Source organism: Ailuropoda melanoleuca, chromosome 8, assembly GCF_002007445.2.
Source record: "Ailuropoda melanoleuca isolate Jingjing chromosome 8, ASM200744v2, whole genome shotgun sequence".
Taxonomy (NCBI): Eukaryota; Metazoa; Chordata; class Mammalia; order Carnivora; family Ursidae; genus Ailuropoda; species Ailuropoda melanoleuca.
In genome coordinates this window covers 64,963,314-64,986,250 of record NC_048225.1, presented here as the reverse complement: position 1 = coordinate 64,986,250, position 22,937 = coordinate 64,963,314, and the positions used below count along the sequence as shown (strand labels likewise).

General features: G+C 56.6%; 1 protein-coding gene across 3 annotated transcripts in view; it reads right to left on the bottom strand.

The window, feature by feature from the left end:
* Window positions 1-22,937, bottom strand: part of STUM (stum, mechanosensory transduction mediator homolog) — a 61,007-nt gene that overhangs the window by 4,478 nt on the left and 33,592 nt on the right. The window contains exons 2-4 of one of the 3 annotated variants that reach the window (XR_004627223.1): window positions 5,622-5,801; window positions 2,580-2,588; window positions 1,502-1,594 (exon numbers count right to left, since the gene is read on the bottom strand). Coding sequence is in view for 2 of the 3 variants with exons in the window: in XM_034666608.1 (XP_034522499.1) it covers window positions 1,560-1,594; window positions 2,580-2,588; window positions 5,622-5,801 (224 nt within the window). In the remaining variant the exon portion in view is untranslated. Of the gene's footprint in view, window positions 1-937; window positions 1,595-2,579; window positions 2,589-5,621; window positions 5,802-22,937 lie in introns of those variants that run through there. The other 2 variants (XM_034666608.1, XM_034666609.1) reach the window with 2 other exon arrangements.

Here is a 22,937-nt window from a genome sequence, read left to right as displayed (position 1 = left end):
ATGGCCTTTCTCTCCATTTCAGAGCAATCCCTGACCCGCAGTGGCCCCAGCACCTCCTCTGAGTTCCTCCCCCACTGGGATCCAATTCCCAATCACAGGCAGGCGCCGTGAAGGCCCCGACCGTCCCTTTGCAAAGGGAGGAATCCCTGTGTAACGCCAGCAAGATCCCCAGGGCCTCGTCTGCAAGAGGGATTTTTCAGATAAAAGTCCACCACCCCATAAATTTTTTTTTCCAATTCTAAAACCCCAAAAGCTCTTGAACGCTAACTTTTCTTCCATAGCTTATTTAGGCCAAAATCTGACCTCAAGCATGCAAGGTAAGGCTATTTATGGTTTTTATTGATCCCAATTAGTCTGACTTTTCACAGGATTTTCTGCAAAAACAGTCATGTGCTCAATGGTCGGGAGGCGCTCCAGACTGCGGGGCTGTTAGGAAATGCATGGTAAATGGGTCTTATTCTGTCTCAAACCCACGTTTTCTGAATTCGGAGACCCATCCTGCCCCAANTTCGGAGACTCGTCCTGCCCCAAGGATTTTAGGAGGACTGTAGGCCAGGAGTGGGTTCAGTATAAAGGGAAATGCTGCTGGCCCGTGCTCGCTCACAACTGCGCTGGGGATTCTGTGGACCAACACCTGGCAACTCTAGCCGCTTCGCCCCGGGACGGAGTCGCCGACCACTNCCCAGGACGGAGTCGCCGACCACCTTCTAGGGAAACAAAGGTCAAAAACACACCCAGGCCCAGAGATTTCAGTGGCGAGGAGGAGGGGTGGGTAAAGGGCAGGCTGTAGTTAGGGAGCCCAGGGCCACCGGGCTGGGGTGTGTGACTCCTCACTCCTCACTCCTGCTCAGCCCCCAGGAGACCACAGTGCCAACACTCAGACAAGGCTAGGGACCCTGAAGGGTCCACCACATCCTGACCCTCGGTGAANGGCAACTCTAGCCGCTTCGCCCCAGGACGGAGTCGCCGACCACCTTCTAGGGAAACAAAGGTCAAAAACACACCCAGGCCCAGAGATTTCAGTGGCGAGGAGGAGGGGTGGGTAAAGGGCAGGCTGTAGTTAGGGAGCCCAGGGCCACCGGGCTGGGGTGTGTGACTCCTCACTCCTCACTCCTGCTCAGCCCCCAGGAGACCACAGTGCCAACACTCAGACAAGGCTAGGGACCCTGAAGGGTCCACCACATCCTGACCCTCGGTGAACCCCTGCTGCCCAGCCCAGCAGCTCTGAGGCACCTTTGCAGTGGGCAGGGAGCCGTGCAGGGCAGAGGCAAGCCGAGCATCCCAGCCTCTCTGTCCGCAATCCCGCCCCCCCACTCCCCACCCCACCTGAGATGCTCTGGGGGCCTGCGTCTTTCTGGAGCAGGGGGAGGGGCTGGCAGCCTTGCAGCCTGCTGAGAAGAGCAGAGGCGTTTTCAAAATAAATAATGTTTTTTAAACCCCCCTCTTCCAATCCAACCCGAGGAGATGGCAGAAGAGCATATATAAAGGTCCTGGTGCCCACCACGGCCTGGTGCAGCCCTCATGGGACCACCCTGGAATTCTCGGCGGCTCCTTCGGGCTCACAGCTGCTGTGGGATGCCCTGCTCCTTGTAGCCTGTGGGGAAGAAGCAGAGAGAGATGGTTAGATGCCTGCTTCCTTCAGGATTTCTCCAGGAGGCACCTGCGAACTGCAATATGGGCCTGAGATCTTATTCATACTAAGCTGTGAATGACTACTATACTCAGGGTCTAGCTTTTCCCAAGGACATGAACTTTTTAAGGTGGAATGGAAAGATGCAGGGAGAGCTGTGGAACTTTGGGTTTAGTGGGGATACAGGACAGGAACGTATCCGGGGTGGGGGTCACACAGTGATCGACATGCCCCTGGCCCAGAAGACTTCAGGGCAGGCCTCCATCCCCAAGCGCTGGGCACCTGGGACATGTGGACAGAAAGGGGAGGATGGAAAGAAAAACAGGAAGACAGGACATAGAAGACCATCCCCATGGGTGTGTTTAATCAGCCGGATGTCTGGGACACAGACAAACATGACCTAGGACGCCGAGCCTTTAAAACACTGTTGACCTTCACAAGCGCACCGGGGAAATTGAGCCACTGAAATATTTAGGGATGAAGTTATGAGTTTGGAACTGATGAAATGCCCACCTCACCGTTAGCTGGCAACTTAGCCCCCAGAGGAACTTCTGAGGACCTAACGGTTGTTTTCTCTATTTACCAAATTATTCACCAATTTTAAGTCCGAATAATGTGCGGAAAATGCAGGAGAGAGATGTCACAGATGACACGAGAGTGACTATGTGTTGTTGAAGCCGCGGTGGGCCCTGAGGGGCTCCGTGTGCTAGGCCCTCGACTTCTGTCTACACTTCAACGTGTTCCAAACTAAAAAGCTAGAAATCCAAACAAAAAGAAAACACAAACAGAATAAACAAAAACACAACAATAAATGAAAATACATAAAACCATAAACAAGATGAAAGCCCGGTGGCCAGCTGGGGTGAGAGTGGGGGGGACACAGAGGGGCAGTAGGGGCGTGGGGGGCAGCAGCCCGGGCTGGGGGCCCTGCGCCCATCAGCAGACTCACCTTGGGAAACTTGGGGGCAACACAGGGATGTGAGGCCGCAAGAGGGAGAGGAGGAAAAGAGAAAGAGAAAACAGGGTGAAAACAGAGGCCGGAGGGACTGGCTAGAGTCTAAAAAGCGTCAGGACGCGTGAGCACTGTGCTAGGGGTCCGGGAACCAGCAGGTGGGGCTGCTGGGCTGAGGGTCACAGCCTGCAGCCCCGCTGAGAAGCTCCCTCGGGGGGCCGCCCCTGGCCCCACAGCTCAGCCGAGGCCACTCGTCCCTCGGTGGTGTGATGAGGTCGGTGATGCCTGCCGTGGGCACGGGGCAGAGCGCGAGGAGAACTATCATGTACTTCATCCTCGACCAGGACAGGCTATTGTCGGCTTGTTATTATCATCAACAGATCATAAGTCCCTGGTTTTAACATCTATTAGATCTGGAATTCCCTGCTCGTCCTCTTAGAGGTTTTTCTGGATGGTGTGTGTGTTGATGACACCCTGGACAATGCCATGTGGAAGGTCATCCTCAGGATGCCTGGGTGGCTCAGTTGGTGAAGTGTCTGCCTTCAGCTCAGGTCATGATTCCAGGGTCCTGGGATCGAGCCCCGTGTCGGGCTCCCTGCTCAGCAGGGAGCCTGCTTCTCCTTCTGCACCCCTCCCTGTTCCTTCTCTCTCTCTCCCTCTCAAATGAATAAAAATAAAATCTTAAAAAAAAAACCCAAAAAACTCATCCCGGACTGTTCCAGCTGAGAAGTTTCCTTCATTTTTTGCGGGAAGGGACTGGAGTGAACCCAGAAAGAATGGCTCCCATCCAACTATCCATTAGGACAGATGAGTCACTGGTGGGACCTCCCCCCGAAGTCACCATCCCCGAATGTGCATGCTCCCCTGTCCCTTGGAGCCGTCCAGCCTGCAGCCTCATCTCAAGAGTGGCAATTACAGTCCTTCCACGGTGGGTTTACTTTCTGGAACAAGGCACCCCTGCTGAGATGGGTGGCTGAGTCTGGCGGGCAGGCGAGGTTGGTGGGCAGCGGTGAGGTGTGGCGGGTTTTCTCATGCAGCCAAGTCTGGAAAGTCTGGTGCAAAAAAACCAGTGTGCAGACAAGCTGACTAGCCACAGCGAGGGCCCAGGGCCCTGGGGTGGGGTGGGAACGGGGTTCTCGCATAGGGTATCCCGCAGCCTGACTAGACCCACTAGAGAAGTCATCAGGTCCCCATCTTACATCTCGGGGTCCACGTTTCCTTGTCTAGGACCCGATCGGGGGGCCCTTTCAGTTATCTCTAAGATACAGACCCCGTGGTTTTTAAAACCCCTGGGTTTTAAGGGTGACCAAGATAAAAATAACCAGAAAGCTCTAGGGATTAGGCGCCAACCCACAACAGTGACGTAGGCGCGTTCCCCTTTAGTGGAAAGTTTCTTCTTAAAGTGCCCAGGTGCCTGGCCAGACATGGGGCTGACTTGGGAGGAAGCAGTCAAAGGGGTCAGGCCTTGTTCCGGGTCAGGCCTTCTGACTGGCTGAGGACGCGTCCCAGAGTAGGCCTTCCCGGTTCCAACAGAAAGGGACAGGAGGCTGTGGGCCATCTCACAGGCCCCTGGGGACGCCTCGGGCTCTGCGGCACTCCCGGCCTGCCTGCAGGGCTCTGCAGTCCCCGGTCAAGGGCACAGGGCGAGGCTCCCATGCTGGACCTGCCTGGGTCTTTGACTCCTTTGCCTGCTCCCCTCCCAGGGTCCCTGTCCTTCCTGATGTCCTGATGGGCCACGCCTGCCCTGAGAGCAGCCCTCCCCAGCCTCCTGACCTCTCCCCAGCCTGCCCTCCCTGGGGCCAGCCCACCCCGCAGCCGCTGGCCAGACCTGCTGTTTCCCTCCCATTTCTCTGGTTGCCCCTGCCTCCCAAGGTCTGCCTGGGATGTCCTGGCCCAACAGCCACCCCACTTCCTCCCTGGTCTCTGCTGCCAGACGATCTGCTTCCAGGCAGCCGGTCTGTCCAATCCACCAGCTCTTCCTGGATCCCTCAGGCTCCAGGGCCTGCGTCTTCCCTGCCTGGTGGCTTGACTGGTCACTGACCTGAGGCCTCGCCTGGCCCTGGCATTTATGCGTGCCCTGCATCCTCCGAGGATCCTGAACTCAGATGGAGGCAGCTACAGGTCATTCTAGATCATTCTAGGGCCCCCGAACTCACGTCCTGCCTCTGCCATCTCTCCCTCTGACACTGACAGTGCCGCCTACGAGTGGCTTTGTTGCGTAGGATACCACGAGGGGCCTGGGGCGGGAAGAGAGGGCAACGTGGTGCAGAAGGAGACGTGGTCCCTGTCCGTGGCGATCCGCGGTGCCATAGACAGACGTGTGAAAATGCAGGCCACGTGGGGGGCTGCTCCAAGGCACGTGCGGGGTCTGTTCTAAGAGCTCGCTAGGTGATTTCACAGATGTTAAGACATTTCAGGAAATTTTATAACGTTAGGCACTTTCACAGAAGAGTTCTGTGTCTGAATCAAGTTTTGCTAAATGACTGGCGAAGGTCCCCTCAACACGGAAGGAGAAAATCGTGCTGTCCCAGCTATAAATACAGAACAACACAACAGCCCGCTGTTACAGGGCTTCCCGTGGACAGGGATGCCACGTGGGTTTTCCTTCTTTCTGGAAACTGCATGACGGAGACGGGGCCGCCAGAAATAGGGGACATCATCTCACACACAGCCCAGGGTGGTCCAGGGCTGTTTTCTCGACAAAGAGGATATGCAAGGTGTCTGAGCCAATCAGAAGCTCGGTCCTGTCTTGTTCACACTCTCTGGCTCAGTCTCTGGCCGTCCGCACTCAGGACACCCTGCAGGCATCAGGTTGGGCGAGCAGGGGGTTGGCAGGGGGGAAGGGTCCCCTCTGCCAGGCAGCTGCAGACTCTAGTGACCAGCACCTGGCCTCCGGGGAGGACCAGCCCTCCGCGGCAAAGCGCCTACACCCGAAGGATCCCAGCCACCCAGACTGGGTGGCCCTGCCCCTCCTCCAGCCCTGCCCCGCATCCCGGCCCAGCCCCCGCCCCAGGAGGCTCGGCCCAGGCGGCTACTCACTGGCAAGGATGACCATGTCCATGCCCCAGAAGATGCTCATGATCCAGCCCACCATGACAATGGCCGTGAGGGTCTGGATGAGGGCCGCTGCGATGTTCAGCCAGAAGACACAGCACACGTGTCTGTCCGGGAGGTCGGTGCGGGCTCCGCACAGCACGGCAAAGGCCGAGACGAATGTCCCTGTGGGAGGCAGGAGGGGCAGCCTTCTGAGGCTCCCCGCTGACCACCCTGCCCCTCCCCCAGGCCCGTCCCCTGACCCAACATCGTGGGTCACTTCTGGGGGCCCCCACTCTGATCTCGATGCACAGGGATTGCAGGCAGATCTGTGGGGCCCAAGCACTGGAATCTGCCAGTGATGGGGGTGGGGGCAATCTGCGACAACGGGCACAGATCTTGGGCACGGAGTTCCCAGCGGCAGGACCCAAGTCGTCATCCCAACAGTGGCCTCGCTCATCTGCAGAAGCACGTGGGTGACGCACTCTGACCAGGGGACTCGGTAGGGTCCAGATCTGCCTGATTTGGCTCTTCAAATGGGGGATTCTGTGGGTCTTAGAGCCTGGCTTGCCCCCACCCAGGCAGGGAGCTGTCACAGCTCCACCTGCTGTGGACAGGGTCTCCCAGCCACATGTGACCACAGGGTGGGAAGGAACACGTGCGGAGAGGCAGGCAGGCAAGCTAATCACCCGCAAACCTGTGCCCATTGTGGAGGGTTTCCTTACTCTGCAGAGGCAGGAGGATGAATTCATGGCCAAGGGTGAATTCGGCCACACCACCCGGCCTCCCTCCCAAATGGAGAGTCTGGGAAAGTGAGAATTGCCTGGAGCAGCCCCCATAACCCCCACCCAGATAAGGGATGAGACACAGCCCCATCTGCCCAGAAGAGCTCCCGTGCTCTCTCTCTTTCCCTCGCCAATAAAGAAATAATGTTTAAAAAGATGTACGTAGGGGCGCCTGGGTGGCTCAGTCATTAAGCCTCTGCCTTCGGCTCAGGGAGTGATCCTGGCGTTCTGGGATCGAGCCCCACATCAGGCTCCTCCACTGGGAGCCTGCTTCTTCCTCTCCCACTCCCCCTGCTTGTGTTCCCTCTCTCTCTGCTGCCTCTATCTCTCTGTCAAATAAATAAATAAAATCTTTTTTAAAAAATTTAAAAAATTAAAAAATAAAAAGATGTACGTAGAGCTACAATAAGCAAACAAATATGGTACTGGCAAAAAACAAACAGACCAGTGTAACAGAACCGAAAGCCCAGAAATAAACCCAGTGGTTTATAAAGTCAACTAATCTTTGACAAGGGAGCCAAGACCACTCAATGAGAGAAGACGGTCTCTTCAATCAACGGTGCTGGGATAACTGGATATTCACATGGAAAAGAACAAAGCTGGACCCCTACCTCACACCACTCACAAAAATTAACTTGAAATGGATCAAAGACTTAAATGTAAGACCTGAAACCACAAAACTCCTGGAAGGAAACCCAGACACAAAGCTCCCTGATGTGGGTCCTGGTGACGGTTTCTTGCACGGGACACCGAAAGCTCAAGCAACTAAAATAAAAATAAGTGGGACAACATCAAGCTAAAAAGCTTCTGCACAGCAAAGGAAATCATCCACAAAGTGAAAAGACAACCTGTGGAATGGGAAAACGTAAGTGCAAACCATAAATGTGATAAGGGGTTCATCTCCAAAATACAGAAAGAACTCCTACAACTCAGTAGTGGAAAAACCACCCAATTAAAAAATGGACAAAGGACATGAACAGACATTTTTCCAAAGACCCGCAAATGGCCAACAGACACATGAAGAGATGCTCAGCATCACTCAGCACCAGGGAAATGCAAATCGAAACCACAATGAGCTACCACCTCACACCTGTCAGCATGGACAAGATCAAAAGACAAAGACAAGGGATACCCAGCGTTGGCAAGGATGCGGAGAAAAAGGAACCCTCGTGCTCTGCTGCTGGGATTGTAAATGGGGGCAGCCACTGTGGAAAACAGTAAGGGGTTGCTCAAAAAATGAAAAACACAACGACCATATGGTCCAGCAATTCTATTTTGGGGAACATATATATAAAAAATGAAAACCCTCATTCAAAAAGACACCTGCGCCCCGCGGTCACTGCAGCGTTATTAGCAGTAGCCGCGACACATCCACGGATGGAAGAACGGATACAGACATCGTGGTATGTATGTGCACAGTGGAATATTATTCAGCCACAGAAAACCGAGATCTACCACTTGTGACAACATGATGCCCTCCTTACGCTAAGTGAAATACACCAGACACAGAAAGGCAAATACCGCCGGATCTCACGGATATGTGAGATCTAAAACAAAAACGAAAAACATCTCACTGATACGTGGCATCTAAAACAAAAACGAGGGNTTGTGTTCCCTCTCTTGCTGGCTGTCTCTATCTCTGTCAAATAAATAAATAAATAAATCTTAAAAAAAAAAAAAAGAAAAAAAAGAAAACCGAGATCTACCACTCGTGACAACATGATGCCCTCCTTACGCTAAGTGAAATACACCAGACACAGAAAGGCAAATACCGCCGGATCTCACGGATATGTGAGATCTAAAACAAAAACGAAAAACATCTCACTGATACGTGGCATCTAAAACAAAAACGAGGGGCGCCTGGGTGGCACAGCGGTTAAGCATCTGCCTTTGGCTCAGGGCGTGATCCCGGCGTTCTGGGATCGAGCCCCACATCAGGCTCCTCCGCTATGAGCCTGCCTCTTCCTCTCCCACTCCCCCTGCTTGTGTTCCCTCTCTCGCTGGCTGTCTCTATCTCTGTCAAATGAATAAATAAAATCTTTAAAAAAATAAAATAAAATAAAACAAAAACGAAAAATAAACTCAGAAAAAGAGATCAGACGCGTGGTTACCAGAGGGGAGTGGGGGCGGGGGAGCTGGAGGAAGGGGGTCAGAGAGTCCAAACCCCAGGTGCAAGGTAAGGAAGCACGGGGGGTGTCACACAGCTGATGCTGCTGGGGGACATGGAGGGAAGTTAAAATCCAGAGCTCTCATCACAAAGAGGAAAGTGTTTTCCTTTTCTCTCTTTTTTTTTGTATCTGTACGAGAAGCTGGATGTTTAGCAGACCTTCCTGCGGTGATCATTTCACAACAAATATAAACCAAGCCATCATGCTGAACGCCTCAACCTTACACCACGTGATGGGTCTCAATTATTGCTCAGGAAAGCTGGAAACAATGCGTATGCCTGAGTCCCACCTAAGATCCGAATTTAGATCGGTGGGGGGGTAATCTGCATTTCTAAGAGAGTTTCTCCATCCACCCAAATGCCCACTCAAGTGTGAGAACCACGGAGGAACCGGCCCCTCCATATTCCGGGCACAGAGCCAGGAGATGCGGGAGCCGAGGATGGTTCTCCTCGCTCACCCACGGACAGCCCGGCCAGGGGCACAGAGCGTTGCTGGACCGTCCTTTCTGGGGGATACGGCTGGTTGCAGCACTTAGGCAGCTCATCCAGACACCTGACTCGGTCCCTGCCCTGGGGAGGCCTCAGATGAGTGGGGAAGCTCCTTTCCCCCCCGATGGAGGAGGAAGGGGGCTAGGGGCGCACCCCGGTTTGCAGAGGGGGGATGATGGGAGCTGGCACTTGAACCCCAGCCTCCTCCCCCAGGGGGACGGGGGAGTTGCTGTGGTGGGGGCAGGACCGGTGACCCGGGCAGGGGTGGTGGGCTGCTGGGGCACTGGCCAAGGGCTTTGAATGCCCAGAGAAGGCGCATGCCCCTGAGCTGGGGAAATGGAGCTCTGGCGGTGTTTTGAGCTGGACAGGGATGTCACAGAAGCAGTGATTGAAGACGGTGATGTGTCAGCAGCGTGCTGGGGGGGGGCTGGAAGGGTCTGAGACGGGCAAGCAGCAGCTGGGGAATGACGGGACATGGACTCGGGGCTTGGAGTGGACACGGGAGGAAACAGGGGACTTGGGGCCCCTTGGGAAGCGTGTGCCTCCGTCCTTTTCCTCTGCTGGCCTATTGTGCACGGTGGGAAATGAGATAAACATGCACTGACACTGTTAAAAAGGAGAAACCAGAGTAGTAGCAAGATAGGCAGCCCTGTCTCAGAGAGACTGAATGGTCGGGCCACACCACCCGGCCTCAATTTAGACCCAGATCTGCCTAGTTTAGCAGTCTGAACTCTTTTCTGCCAGGCGGTTGCGTCCTTACACTAAAAAATAAGGAAAATTAGTACGGCTGCTGGGGAGAACGTGTGGAAGTTCCCCAAAAAATTATAAACAGAATTACCAGCTAGTCCAGCAATTTTGCTTTTGGGTCTGCACCCAAGAGAATGGAAAGCAGAGCCCCAAAGAGCTCTGTGCGCCCCCGTGCTCACAGCAGCACTGTTCACAGTGGCCAAGGCCCAAGAGCGCCCCAAGTGTCGACAGGTGGATGAGAGGATGAACATAAGGCAGTGGATACTTAGAGCGGAATATTCTTCAGTCTGAAAAAGGAAGGACATCCTGACCCCTGCTACCACCTGGATGAACCTTGAGGACATCACGCTGAGTGACATAAGCCAGTCACAAAAGGACAGACACTGCGTGATTCCCTCTACGCGAGGAACCCAGAGCAGTCGCATTCATAGGGACAGAAAATAGGACGGTGGTGGCCAGGGGCTGGGGAAGGGGGGACTGGGGGCTTGGTGTTTCAGGGGGACAGAGGGTTAGTTTTGCAAGACAAAATTATCCCGGGGATGGATGGTGGGGATGACGGCAGGACAGTGCGAACAGACTCCACACCACGAAACCGTGTAACGATGCTGTGCACGGCACATCTCTTGTTACGCGCATTTTACCACAAAAAAAAAAAATGAAAAACATAAGTAAAGAAAATGTCATCCTTTATGATTTTCAAAATATCCCTGAAGCTCTCCACCTCCTCCCTTGTCCCGGCCAGAGTCCTCCAGGGAAGGCCATGGAGCAGACGGTGCCCTGACCTGTGGCCAAACCTCAGCCCCCGCCTGCTTCCGTTAGGCTGAACCACAGGAATGACCATCTCTGCAGGTCGAGAAGAGCCGAAGAACGGCAATTTGCTATGGCTCGGCCTGCTACATAGATGGACATTGTGAGGATAAAGAAACTCTGTCCCTGAGCTCAGAGGTTCTCTGAGTTAGAAAGCCATCCAGTCTGCCTCCTGTCAGAAGATGGAACTCACCAGAATCACCACACTGATTAGAGGCCGCTGGGCGTCTACATGCACCTGCCCACCTGCCACAGGGAGAGGACGGTCCGATGCAACGGCCACTCTGCGGACTCGCAGAGCTATGCGACATGGTGACCCCAGCAGAAACCCAGGCTCTTCTGCTGGGAGGAGACGGGCTGGCCCACGTTTTGCTTGAGAGAGGAGGCAAACCCAGGGCGCCTGGGTGGCTCAGTGGGTTGAGCGTCCAACTCTTGGTTTTGGCTCAGGTCATGATCTCGCCGTGTGGGATCGAGTCCCATATCAGGCTCTGAGCTCAGTGCGGAGTCTGCTTCAGATTCTCTCCCCCTCTCCCTCCTCCTCACTCTCTCTCAAATAAATAAATAAAATCTTTAAAAGAGAGGAAGGAAGGAAGGGAAGGAGGGAGAGAGGAAGGAAGGGAGGAAGGGAGGGAGGGGGAAGGGGAAAGAAAGGGGGCACACCTACATCTGTGCGGTGTGGGGAGAATTCTGGTCACCCCTGTCTTTCACCCGCGTGGACGCGCTCGGGATTCCTCTGGGACGTGCGCAGAAACACCAGCACCTCGCACACTTACTGATTTGCACATCAAACAGATGTTACCAGCAGTCGCATTCATTTGGGTAAATTAAGTATCAATTATTAATTGGGATCAATAATTTCACTAATTAGGAAATGACGGTAACAGGTCCCTTTTGCCATATAACGTTATGTGTGCCCTAGAAAGTAAGGATCAAGTGAACGGATTTATAACATAAAAACATCATTTTAATCTTTTCAGCGGTAAATTTAAAGAATGATTTTAGCACATTTTCTATGAAGAGGTGTTAATTGTTTTAAATGAGTCTTACCCGCTAAATAAGGAGCCCTGCCCGACAGCGTGTTAGTTCTAATTTATCCCACTGCAGGCCACGCGCGTGCCAGTGCCGGGTCCCGGGATTGGGCCCAGCCAGGCTGGGGGGCTTGTCCCACCCCCAGCTCGGGAGCTCACATTCTGATGGGCACCCCAGGTCACAAAAGGAACAGTGACAAATTCTGTTTGTTTGTATCAGGGGAAACTTCACAGAGGAGTAAGTGATTGTGGGGAGAGGTTTGGAAGCTGATGGTGACGGTCCAGGAAAGAAAGAAAGAGCATCCCAGAAAGAACCCAGTGCGTCCGTCTGGGGGTTTGGACGGAGGCACAGGACAGCTGGGCACATAGAAGGGATCGAGGAAAACAAGGCTGGCTCGTACTTTGATTAAAATAATAATAATAATAATAATAATAATAATAATAAATTGGGGCGCCTGGGTGACTCCGTCAGTTAAGAATCTGACTTTTTTTTTTAGATTTTTAAAATCTACTTATTTGAGAGTGTGAGAGAGAGAAAGCATGAGAAGGGCTAGGGTCAGAGGGAGCTGCAGACTCCCCGCTGAGCAGGGAGCCCCATGCCGGACTCGATACTGGGACGCCGGGATCATGACCTGAGCTGAGGGAGACGCTTAACCGACTGACCCACTCGGGTGCCCCTAAGCATCTGACTCTTGATTTTGGCTCAGGTCATGATCTCAGGGCTGTGAGATCGAGTCCCGTATCGGGCTCCGTGCTGTGCATGGAGCCTGATTGAGATTCTCTCTCTCCCTCTTCCTCTGCCCCTCTCTAAAAAATAAGTAAATAAATATAATAAATAAACATAGACCACCTTCATAAAGTAAAATAACGGGGCCAAGGTGGGCCGTGGTCAGACTGGAAAGGCCCCGAGGGCCTTGCTGTGGGTCAGGCTTCCCTCTCTAGGTGATGGCAGCCCCTGGATTCAACAGGGAATTGTACAGTCGGATTTTAATTTTAGAACAAATGCTGTGACCCCAAGGGGTGGATGGGGCAGAAGGGCTGAGGCAGGAGGCCGAGAGGAGAGACATGGCCAAGATCCCCGTGACAGGTCAGAGGTGGGAAGCGAGGAGTGGCGGCAGGAACAAGGTGGGAAGGAGCCCAAGGAGACAGCAGGTAGCGTCCCCAGGACTGGGCGACCGGCTATAGGATGCGGAAGGGAGGGGGCCCAGTCAGGTGCGGGCTCCCGGTTTTCCACATGACACCACAGTGCCAAGAACCAGGGGGGAACCTGGGGATCATCGGCCAGGACAGCATGAACGGGGACTCGGGAGGGCGGGCTGTAGGCCGTAGAAATCACCCAGGAGGGCACGGAATTCAAGGAAAGAAGATCAAGGCCAGAGCTGGGTGGGGGGGACATCAAGATCTTCGGGTGAGCAAGGACAGAGAAGGCATAAGGGATGAGGGCGTGAAGGTGGAGAAGGAGGTCAGAGGGGTGAGGCTTGGGGTCCTGGACACAGGAGGCCGACTCAGGGAAGAGAAGCCGGGGACGGGCCCCTTCCGCAAAGATGGCCAGTGGTGGGGACTGGGGGTGGGAGCCCGGCTGCATCAGGCCAGGAGTGGCCCCAGTGGGGGCTCTGAGAGGGTGACGAGGTGGAAGCGTGAGGTCAGAGGTTGGGGAGAGAACGAGGTGTAGATTCCGGGACAAGGGTGAGGACGACTTTCAAAAAGTACATTCAAGAAGCATAAGCCAGGGTACCTGCGGGAAGTCGGTGCGTGCGGGGGGAGGCCGAGGCTGCAACCAGACAGGGGCAGGTGCGTGCGAGCCTCCCGAAATGATGAGGCTCTGAGGGGCGGGGGAGGGGGGCTATCGCCGTTTTCCAGACCAATTCGCACATCAGGAGAAACTGGGGTTTCTAAAAATGCAGGTCGAGGGCCCCACCTCCAAACCACCAAAGAAACAGGGATCAAGCCGGGAATTCCTTGTTTAAAGAAATAACACCTGCCCCGTCTGACTCTCACGTACCATCCGCTTTAAGACCCCTTTTCTGAGGGGAGGAGAGACTGGCCTCAGAGATATAGAACCCAAGAGTCACACCCCCTCGTAGGGAACCTGCATGATTCTGGCCCCTCAGGCTGCCCCACGGCGACCCCCACAGCGCAGGGCTGAGTTGGGGAGATCACCCTGTGCAGCACAGGTGGGGGGCAGGGGACGGGCCCTGGGCACACTGTTCCCGGCCGGGGTGGGGGTGGGGGCACTGGGTTCTGGAAACCTCCACTGTCTGCTCCCTCTGGACAGCGCGCAAGGGGGCTGGAAACCTTCCCCACTGCCACCCCCCACCGCCAGTTTAGCTTCTCTCACGATTCCCGTGGGAGCTGTGGAAAGTGCTGAATTTGGAGAGGGGGTCTCGAGGAGTGCGACCCCGGGCCCCGGACAGTCAGCCCAGGCTGATCCCAGACGCCACCGGCAGCGGGCTCTGCAGTCACTCATCGTCCGTACCTCTTTCGGGCAGACCCTGAACTTGAGCTTCAGGGAACTCGGGGCGGGGGGGGCGGGGGTGGATATAAGGACAGCTCGGCCCCGGCCTTACAGCCGAGTTGGGAGGACATGCCACACCCTAGGACAAGGTCCCACTGCCGACTGCTGTCTAGTCCAGGCCAGAACGAGAGCACGGAAGGTCACACTCAGCCCCAAGGATCTTCGACTCTCAGACCTTGGGGGGGCACAAGAAGCTGGGCCCCAGCCCCCCGACACTCTGATGCAGCACATCTGGGCATATCAGTTACTCCCCCCTGCCAGAGGCGGAAAGGGAAGGACAAGCTCACAAAGGATTCTGGAAGGAAGTTCAGGGTGGCTTGAAAACACGCATACCAGCCCCGGTGAGCCGGCGTGGGCTGCGGAAGACAAGGCCTTGGGCCTCTGCAGGGCTCAGCGCGTCCTTCCATCACGCACACACCTGAAGGCCGTTCTCAGGAAGGGGCAGGAGGGGAGGACCTGGGCCACCTGCATTCACATGCGCTGTGGGAAGGCGTCGCCCGTCGGTAGGCTTCGCTGGGTGCACCCGGAGCAGAGTGCAAGGATGAGGCGGGCAAAGCAGAGAGGAAGGGGCGCCCAGGCCACGTCGAGCAGGCCAGTGCGGGTCGTGGAGGGTGAGGGAAGGGCTGGGAACCGAAGGATGGTTGCCCACGGTTCAAGGCTGCGGAGCTCAGTGGGGGCAGGAAGCGTTCCGTGGACCCAGCGCTGGCCTGCACCTTGTGACCTGCCCGGCGGGAAACTTGCCAAGCGGAGACTCTAAAAGCCAGAGACAGGGGAGTGGAGGGCAAAACACGGACAGTTCTGGTCTCTTGTCACTCCAAGTTCCTGAGAATGACTCTGCCGGTGACTTGGACCCGTCTATGCAGGACCAGTGGTACAAGGGTGCGTGGACAATCTCCCACGTCCCAACAGCACACAGACTCTTCAATGAGGTTGTGCCGGCCCGTCGCATGCTGGAAGCACATCATCTCCCTGCAGTGACCAGGCTGTCCCTTGCAGTCAGCAGGTCTTACTGACCCTCTATCCACCTCTGACCACTCGGAGACGGGGAAATGAGTTTATTATGACTTCAATCTTCCCAAGCACAGGTTTCAAAGAAGACAAGTAATGGAGGGCAGACAGGTGGGCCCTGCATCCCTCCCCAGCGAGGCCGGAACGAGCCTCCAGGCCCTTAGTCTCAGCTGCTGCTCCACGCCCAGGACCCCCCTCTCACCCTGGAGGCAGAAAGCACCAGCTCGGGGCACACATGCTCTATTTCTCCTTGGGCCGCCGTGAATGCTGAGCAGCTCGGGGAATGGAGGCGGGAAGAAGCCTTCAGATGGATTGGGGGCTTACAGGTGAGACCCAGCGGGTGACAGTCCTCGGTGGCTACCGCAGCCACGGGGTGGGCCTTGAGTTCCCCAACTGCAAAGGCCCTGTGGCGTAAAGGCGGGAAGCCCCCTTGGCTGCCCTAAATCAATCTATCCCCCCTTCTTCTGGGGGACGGAGAACACGAGCCCGGATCCCTCTGTCCTTCTCCAAGCCGCCACCGCGATACCAGGCTGATTATTCCTCTGCAGGCCAGGTTGACGGGAGCTGATCATTAATTTTAATAGCGCTGGGTGTTGCATCAGCCTCCCTGTGCTTGTTTGAAAAGCTCCCCTGCCCTCCGCCGTGGCGGACACCCCAGATCGATGCAGAGGAGGACTGGACACCTCAGGTCTCTCTCAGAGTGTCCGTGGAGGCCCCCCAATATCCCCAAGACGTTGCGCCCAAGCAGAATTTAACCGCGTGGAATTCTCGGTTCCCCAGCTCCGAGCCGGGTCACAGCAGATTCTCCGCGCAAATGCCAGCGAGTGAATTGGAGGATGTGGGGAGGGGGCAGGGGAGGGGCTGCACAGGGACAGGGCGCTGAGGCCCCTGGCGGCTGGGCTGTGTCCTCCCCACCTTCCAGCAGGACCGGTGTTACGGCTGCTCAGTCAGGTGGAAGGTGGGCAAGGGCAGCTGGAGGACAGGCGTTGGAGGGGACGACACGTTCCCGTCTGCTCAGAATCTGCAGCCTGACAAGATGAAATTTCCATGGATGGGCAGCCACCGAGATTGAACACGGAGAGGGGCTCGGCCCAAGGTCACAGCCACCGGGAGCCTTGAGATCCACGCAGGGAGAACCCGCCAGGTGGCAATGAGAACAGGGGTCCCCGAGCCCTGCAGCCACCAGTGGCCTTCGAGGGCGTCTTTTACCCACAGGGGCTCGGCTAAGACCTGTGGGCTCACAGCTGAGCCTCAGTCAATCGTTCGAGCCCCCAAGGCACATCTGTCATTTATGACGCCCCTATCATGTCCTTAGCATGGAGCCTGTGAAAGGAGTCGCTGTGTCCTTACCCACTCAAGCCATGGAGGCGAGATGCCCCAGGCCTCCAGCACCAAGTGCGTGTGAGGCCAGGCATGACGGGCACCGGGGAGGCTCACAGCCCGGCATGACAACCCCCGGGAGTATGAGTTGTGCCACACAGCCCGGGCACCAGGAGGACAGGGCAGCCTCGCATCCTGCCCCCGAGGCCATGGCGACAGAGGCCTCATGAGCCTCCCACAGGTGTCGCAGGCTGCCATCACCTCAGCCTGGAGGCCTGCCTTCCTGGGCACAAAGCTGTCTCTTCCTTATAATCGTCTCCAATTCCTTCTGTCTGTTCGTATTCTGGTGGCGTTTGTGAAACACGTTCTGGCTGCAAAGAACTGGGAACAACAAGACGGCGTCCCGGCCCTCGAGGATCTCCCAGAGCAGCGAGGGACGAGTCAGCCACGGGACACAAGACCGTGCGGCCAGTCCCGAGAGAGGGATGGAGGCGGGATGCTGCCGTGCTTACAAGGGTGGGCCCAGCATTGGAACGCCACGGGCCCAAAGCCCAGCTGCACCACCAAGACTCCACGAGCCCTTGCCCAGTGTCAGGACTGTCCAGACCTCCGTTTCCCCATCTGTGCAATGAAGAGAATGACAATAGCCTGCCTCACAGGGCAGGCGTGAAGACCGATGTCGTGCGTGTAGCACTGAGAACAGCGTGCCCTCGGTGAGGGCTACGTGGGCACACTAGCGGGGCCACAGCCCTGTCTGGAAAGTCGGCCCCAGGAGGCAAGGCCCAGGAAGAGCCTGGAAATAAGGAGTGATTCAGGGGGAATATGACAAGGAGCGGAAGGTCCCAGTGAAGCCCGTCGTCATCGTGCTTTATGGCCAGTGCCGCTGCTCTCCACTCTGTCGGCCTCTTGAAGCCTGAGGCCCGGAGCTCACCATATGCCGCGGCGTCACACGGCCAGAAAAATGGGAATAACGAGGGCCGAGCAGTAAGACAGGCAAGCGCTTTAAGTGAATTATAAAAATAGCCCGTATGCTGTTCCCGGGACTGTCGGAGTCCGTTCCCGCTTACGGACAAGCCCCCGGGCGCGCGAGAACTGTTTTGCCATGCACAGTTGCAGGTGGCTGGTTCTTTTTTTTCAAAACAAGGTGCTCTTTTCCATTAAAAAAACTTTCAGGCACCTATCAAGCGCGAAGTCTGCAAGGCCGGCTGGCAAACAGCATCTCAGTGGCCACGGAGGCGGCCACGTAGCAGTCAAGCAAGCTAGGGGATGGGAGGCATGCGGACACGGGAGACAGAAAACAAACGAGGCTGTGTAACCGTGCAGGGCTGAGACAGAGGGTCCCGAACTTCCAGGACGACCCCGGTCGGAGGGCGTCATTCCCAGTTAAGCAGAAGCAGCTAGGCTCTCAGCTACATAGGCGGTCTGAGCTCACCGTGCTGGAGGAGGCCCGACAGGAAGGATGCTGAGGGTTCTGTGTGGAAGCCAGGAAAGGACTCCAGTCCCAAGAGCCCCCAAGGAGCCACCATGCATCGTCTAGGTGGCCGTGTAACGGCAGCGGAAGAGCGGGTGGCCCGGCCACACTGGCGCCCCGGCCTCCCGGAGGAGTAGGGGGAAAGCAGGGAAAGCGGAAGGAGCCTCGTGCTCAGCAGCTCCCTGTCTGGCCGGGGACTCCCCACACTCCCGGCAGACACACCTGCTCCTTCGCGGAGCCAAGCCGTGCAGGGGGGGTGGAGGCTGCCGGGCCGGGGACAGCTTCCTGCGGCGGCTCACAGGACAGGGCTCAGGACGGCCTCTCCAAGTGGGCCTTATGTGGCCGCTCATGCCACAGGGGGCATGGCACGCTTGCACAGAGGAGAGCGAGGCTACTGGAAGTACTGGATGTTGCTGCAGGCCGCAGCCTGGGACAGGGAAGCTGGGCCACTGTGACTTCTGGGCCTCCTGGACACAGAACCGGATGTCTTCTTGCCCCCCCTCTTCAGCCCCCTTCCCTCGAGGGACAACAGGCTGGCCGGGGAGCAGAGAACTGCGTGGACCACAAGGCTGTGGGGAAGGCGGGGGCGCTCCCTGAAGACCCTTCTAGAGGCTCGGGGACGGACTAACAGGCCACTGAGGAGGAACTGCTTTATGCTGTCCTTTGGGGTTGGGAAGGCACCTCTCTGTGGACAATCGTGGTTTTAAGCCACAAAGTTTTGGGGAGCAACGCCAACTCAAGCACCAACGGTGCCCATTTTCCCAAACCTGTGGCCACAGGAAAGGGGAAGGAAAGGCTGAGGACTGGGGTCTGCCGGACCCTGGGCCTGGAGAACACGTTTCCAGAAAATAAAATCCGAACGAATGTGGTCTGGCTTCCCACGGGTTGTCCCTTCAAAGGGGCCACCCCGGGGGCAGCCCTTCAAGATTCACTTGCTGATTTCTGAACGGTGCAAACAACAGAATGGATTTGATGAACCTACTTTTTAATAGGACACTTATGTCAGGGAAGGACCCAGAATCATGACCAGCTGTCCTGACGGAGGCCTTCCGTCCCCAGATCCAGGCGGCTTGGACCTGACCTCCACCAGGGTGGAGCCCCTGGGACCACAGCTTCTAAGAGGAGGCTGGAGACATCGGGGCCAACGAGGCTGTGGGGAAAGTAGGCTGAGGGCCACGGGAGGGGCGGGGGCAGCGATGTCCAACAGGGAAGACGCGTGAGTGGGGAGGGAGGAGAAGAGAGGAGCTGGGTGGGCAGCAGTTAGAAATGGAAGACAGGAGGATTTCAGTGGAATCCCAGAGAACTGGCAGCTTCGGAGGGAAAGCATACAACGCCACTCGGCAAGTCCAGGTAATGGCTCGGGGTCACGGTAGCTGCTCAGAGACCCTAGGGACCAGGCCAGGCCAATGCAGGAAGGAGCTCACTTAGCTGGGTGGCAGCGTGGCAGGCCGTCAGCTCCAGCTCTTTCCCGAGGACCCCGCTTCCTACCCCAGCCACCAACTCCCAGCTGACTTCTCTGGTTTCCTATTCTTCTCCCCACCCACTGGCTGGCTCCCCGTGCTCCCCATCCTCCCTGCTTATGCTCCCTCCCACTGCACAAGCCGCGAGCGCTCCAGCTCGGAGCCCAGAGCCCCGGGCGGTTTGCAAGCAGCCCACGCTCCACCCTGGCCCCACAGCTCAGATCACCCCTTCGTGCTATTTATGTGTAGATCTGCTCTCACCACGGCACAAGGCTTGTCTGTTCCTCTTTGAGCGCCCCCCGCCAGTCGCCTTCAAGAAGAACCAGCACATCAAAGATACTCAAGCACCTAATGAAACTAAATTCCCTAGAACCACTTTGTGTGACCAGGGTGAGGACAATTCCTGGGTGGAGGGTCGTTCCAGGAAGGTACAGCTGGTCCTTCTCTGCACCAGCTAAGAGCCCCTTGGGGCAGTACAGCTGAGAACACCGACTCTGAACACAGCTTGCTTGGGTTTGAGCCCTGGCCCCGCCATCTATCAGTGTCCTGTGTGACCGTGGACAAGTCACTTAACTTCTCTGTGCCTTGGTTTGCTCGGCTGAGCAGGAGAGCAGTAACCTCCACCTCTCCGTGTTGTCCGGAGCATCACAGGACGTGCAGGAGCTCAAAACAGTAGTGCACACCCGGGGGTACTGCACAAGTGGCGTGTTAGCCGCTGCCGAGCCGGACGTCGGGTTTGCACTTCCCCCCTTTCCATCCCTGGCACCAGTGGGAAGCAGGCCTTTAGTGAGGCTTCTCGAAGGACCAGATCGCCACAGAGGCATCAGCTGAGGCCCGAGATCCATGTCTACAGGACTGGACAAGCTGTCCTTGGTGTCACATGGTTGGCACCAGGTGGACCGTAGGCTCCCTGAGCTCCCGCACCGCCCCCCACCGGCCTCCCCTCCTGCGGGCGGCATGCACAGGAGAATGGTACCCTCGTGGCCCACCCTCGATGAGAAGCCAATGGTACTCAGGCCAAGGAGGCTGATCTGCCCTTCCCGGTCCCTGCAGGTGAGGGATGGGCCGAGGTCCCGCCAAGACCAGCAGGCTGTCTGCAACGCCCTCTGGAACACGGAGCTGCAGTCCTGGCTCCCAGCCCTCGTTGAGCCCCTACCACGCAGGACCTCAGCCATCTACCCCCTCTGGGAGCACCGCCCTGGGCTGGGCACCACTTTGCCTTCTGAACTTGGAAAGGAGCCCCCCTCTCTGGGGCGGCCCAGTTCGGCAAGTAGCTTCCTCCCCCTCCCACAGGCCTGGCTGGGTCTGGAAAGGGGACAGGGAAGGGACAGGAGCCCTCAGGGGACAGACAGCCTGACAACAAGACACTAAAGCTCTATGCAGAAGGGCTACTGGACAACATAAGGACTGTGTGTCCCCAACTGTCACAAACAGACCGGAGCACAAATCAGGGGAAAGTTCCCCGAGGGGTCTGAAGGCCAAACCACCCCCCCCAGTGAGATGCCACAAACAACCGAAGATCCGGGAACCCCCTTCGCACAGAAGCTGGCCCCACAGGAGGTGCAGACTTCCCTGTCTGAGCAGCTGACGGTTCGCACTCACTCCCTCGGGCAGAACTCGAACCCCGCACAGCGGCCCCAGGACCCACGTCAGGATGCAGACTCTGGGTGGGGTCGCGGGGCCACCTTGACAGGAGTCCAGTTACTCTGCCTGATCGGCACTTTGTTCACCTCACTCGGCTGCAAACGTCTCTGGCCATTTCCAGACATGAATTTCACCCTCTTTGGGTGCGTTTTTAGAACAACCTAGAATTTTCAAAAGAATGAGCTGCTGACCGTGACAGCAGAGCCCAGGAGGGTGCTTAGCGTGTCCGGAGCAGCAGCAGCCCTGCTGGGACAGAGAGACTCAGAACGAGAGCATATTCATAAATGTGCATCTCGTAAATGTGAACTGATTCCACTTCTGAGTCCCCTTCAAGGGTGATAGCGTTCGAAGGCAGTTCTGTTCTCTCTCACACTCCTTTCCTCCTCTGGAGGCCGGGGAGCTGTTGAAACCTCATCTCTAAAGGGGAGATCAGCATGGAGTCAGGCCCTCCCGGCGTTTCAGACTCGGCACGTCACCTGCCGACGAGCCCCGGGCCACCTCCGCGGAGCTCAGAAAAGCAGGTGCAAGGGGAGAGCGGCGCCTGCCGTTCACAAATGCCGCTCAGCCCATCAAGGTCCTGGGGATATTAGCGTGTATAGTCAGTGCAACTGGCTGATGAATCAAACAAAAATGGTCGTTTGTGCCACGTTATCTGTATTTCCAATGAACAGCAGGTGTATGTCATTATTGTGACTGGTCAAATGCCTGTGTTTCTATGCATTGTTTCCAAAGATGAGCAATTGAAGGACCCATAAAGGGATATTGCTACTCACTCATGGTCTCTCTTAGGCATGAATGATCATTGGGTCACCTGTCCGCATCTGCACCAGTCGCTCACAAGGAGGGCGCAGGTATGAGACGCATGGCCGAGCCAGCTTGGAGGAGAGGATGCTGACCTTCAACCTTGCTCCCGCCCCACGGGGTGTTTCCCTGGAAGCAGCTCCCCTCTCTCCTCCTGCCTCTGGGCACCCCCCACCCAGGCAGCCGGACGCTTCAAGTCACCCTGCTGATGGACGCACAGTGCCACGGAGTTGTCCACAGAAAATGTCCATGACGGTATGTCTCATGTTATGTGTACTTCAGCACAGGAAGGAAAGGGCCCTGGGGACATCTACTGGCTCAGCGGTTACCAGGAACCTTAGGGAGAGGCGGGTCTGTACCCGGGACGCTCACGCCCCACGCAGCAGCCCGCAGGAGCCTCATTCACGCGCCATCTCCCCACGACTGACCTCCACTCTCCCGCGGCTTCTCGAGTCGGGACAGAATCCCTTTTTCCTCCCTGACTAGCAAGCCAACTTGATTAAAGAGGTCCAGTGCATAGAGTCAGAGGGTATGCATCCAAATTAGGGCTCCTGGCCACCCGGGGGCACCCTGGCTGGGGACCCCAGGGCACACCGCTCCAGCCATGTCCCCCTAACTCTGCTCTGTGGCCACCCCAGCCAGCCGCTCCAGGGGAGTGTGGTCGCCCCGTTTAATGAGGTCCTTCTGAGCCCTGCCGTCAGGACAAGCCATCCATCCACCTGCCAGGGAGCCGCTGGGAGCAGAGTGCCCCTCCTGGTGACGGTATCATAGCTGAGCCACGGAGAGAATGACACGACCAGACAGCCACCGCTGCAGCAGACGGACTTCTCAGAACAGGGCTCATTAGGTGGCGGAAGACTTATCTGGGGCTTTGCAACCCCGGGCAGTACATTCTGGAGCTGGGGCGGGCAGGACTCGGCTCTGGGCCAGATGCCAAGGCAGGCTCTGGGGAGAAGCTCACCAGCAGACATTTCCTATTAGGGCAAGAAGACTGCAACGTGACAGGCTGAATTTGTGTTCAGAGCGTGGCTCCCTTTGATATTCTGGTAGTGAAGACCAGCCCGCCGTGGGCTCTGATCC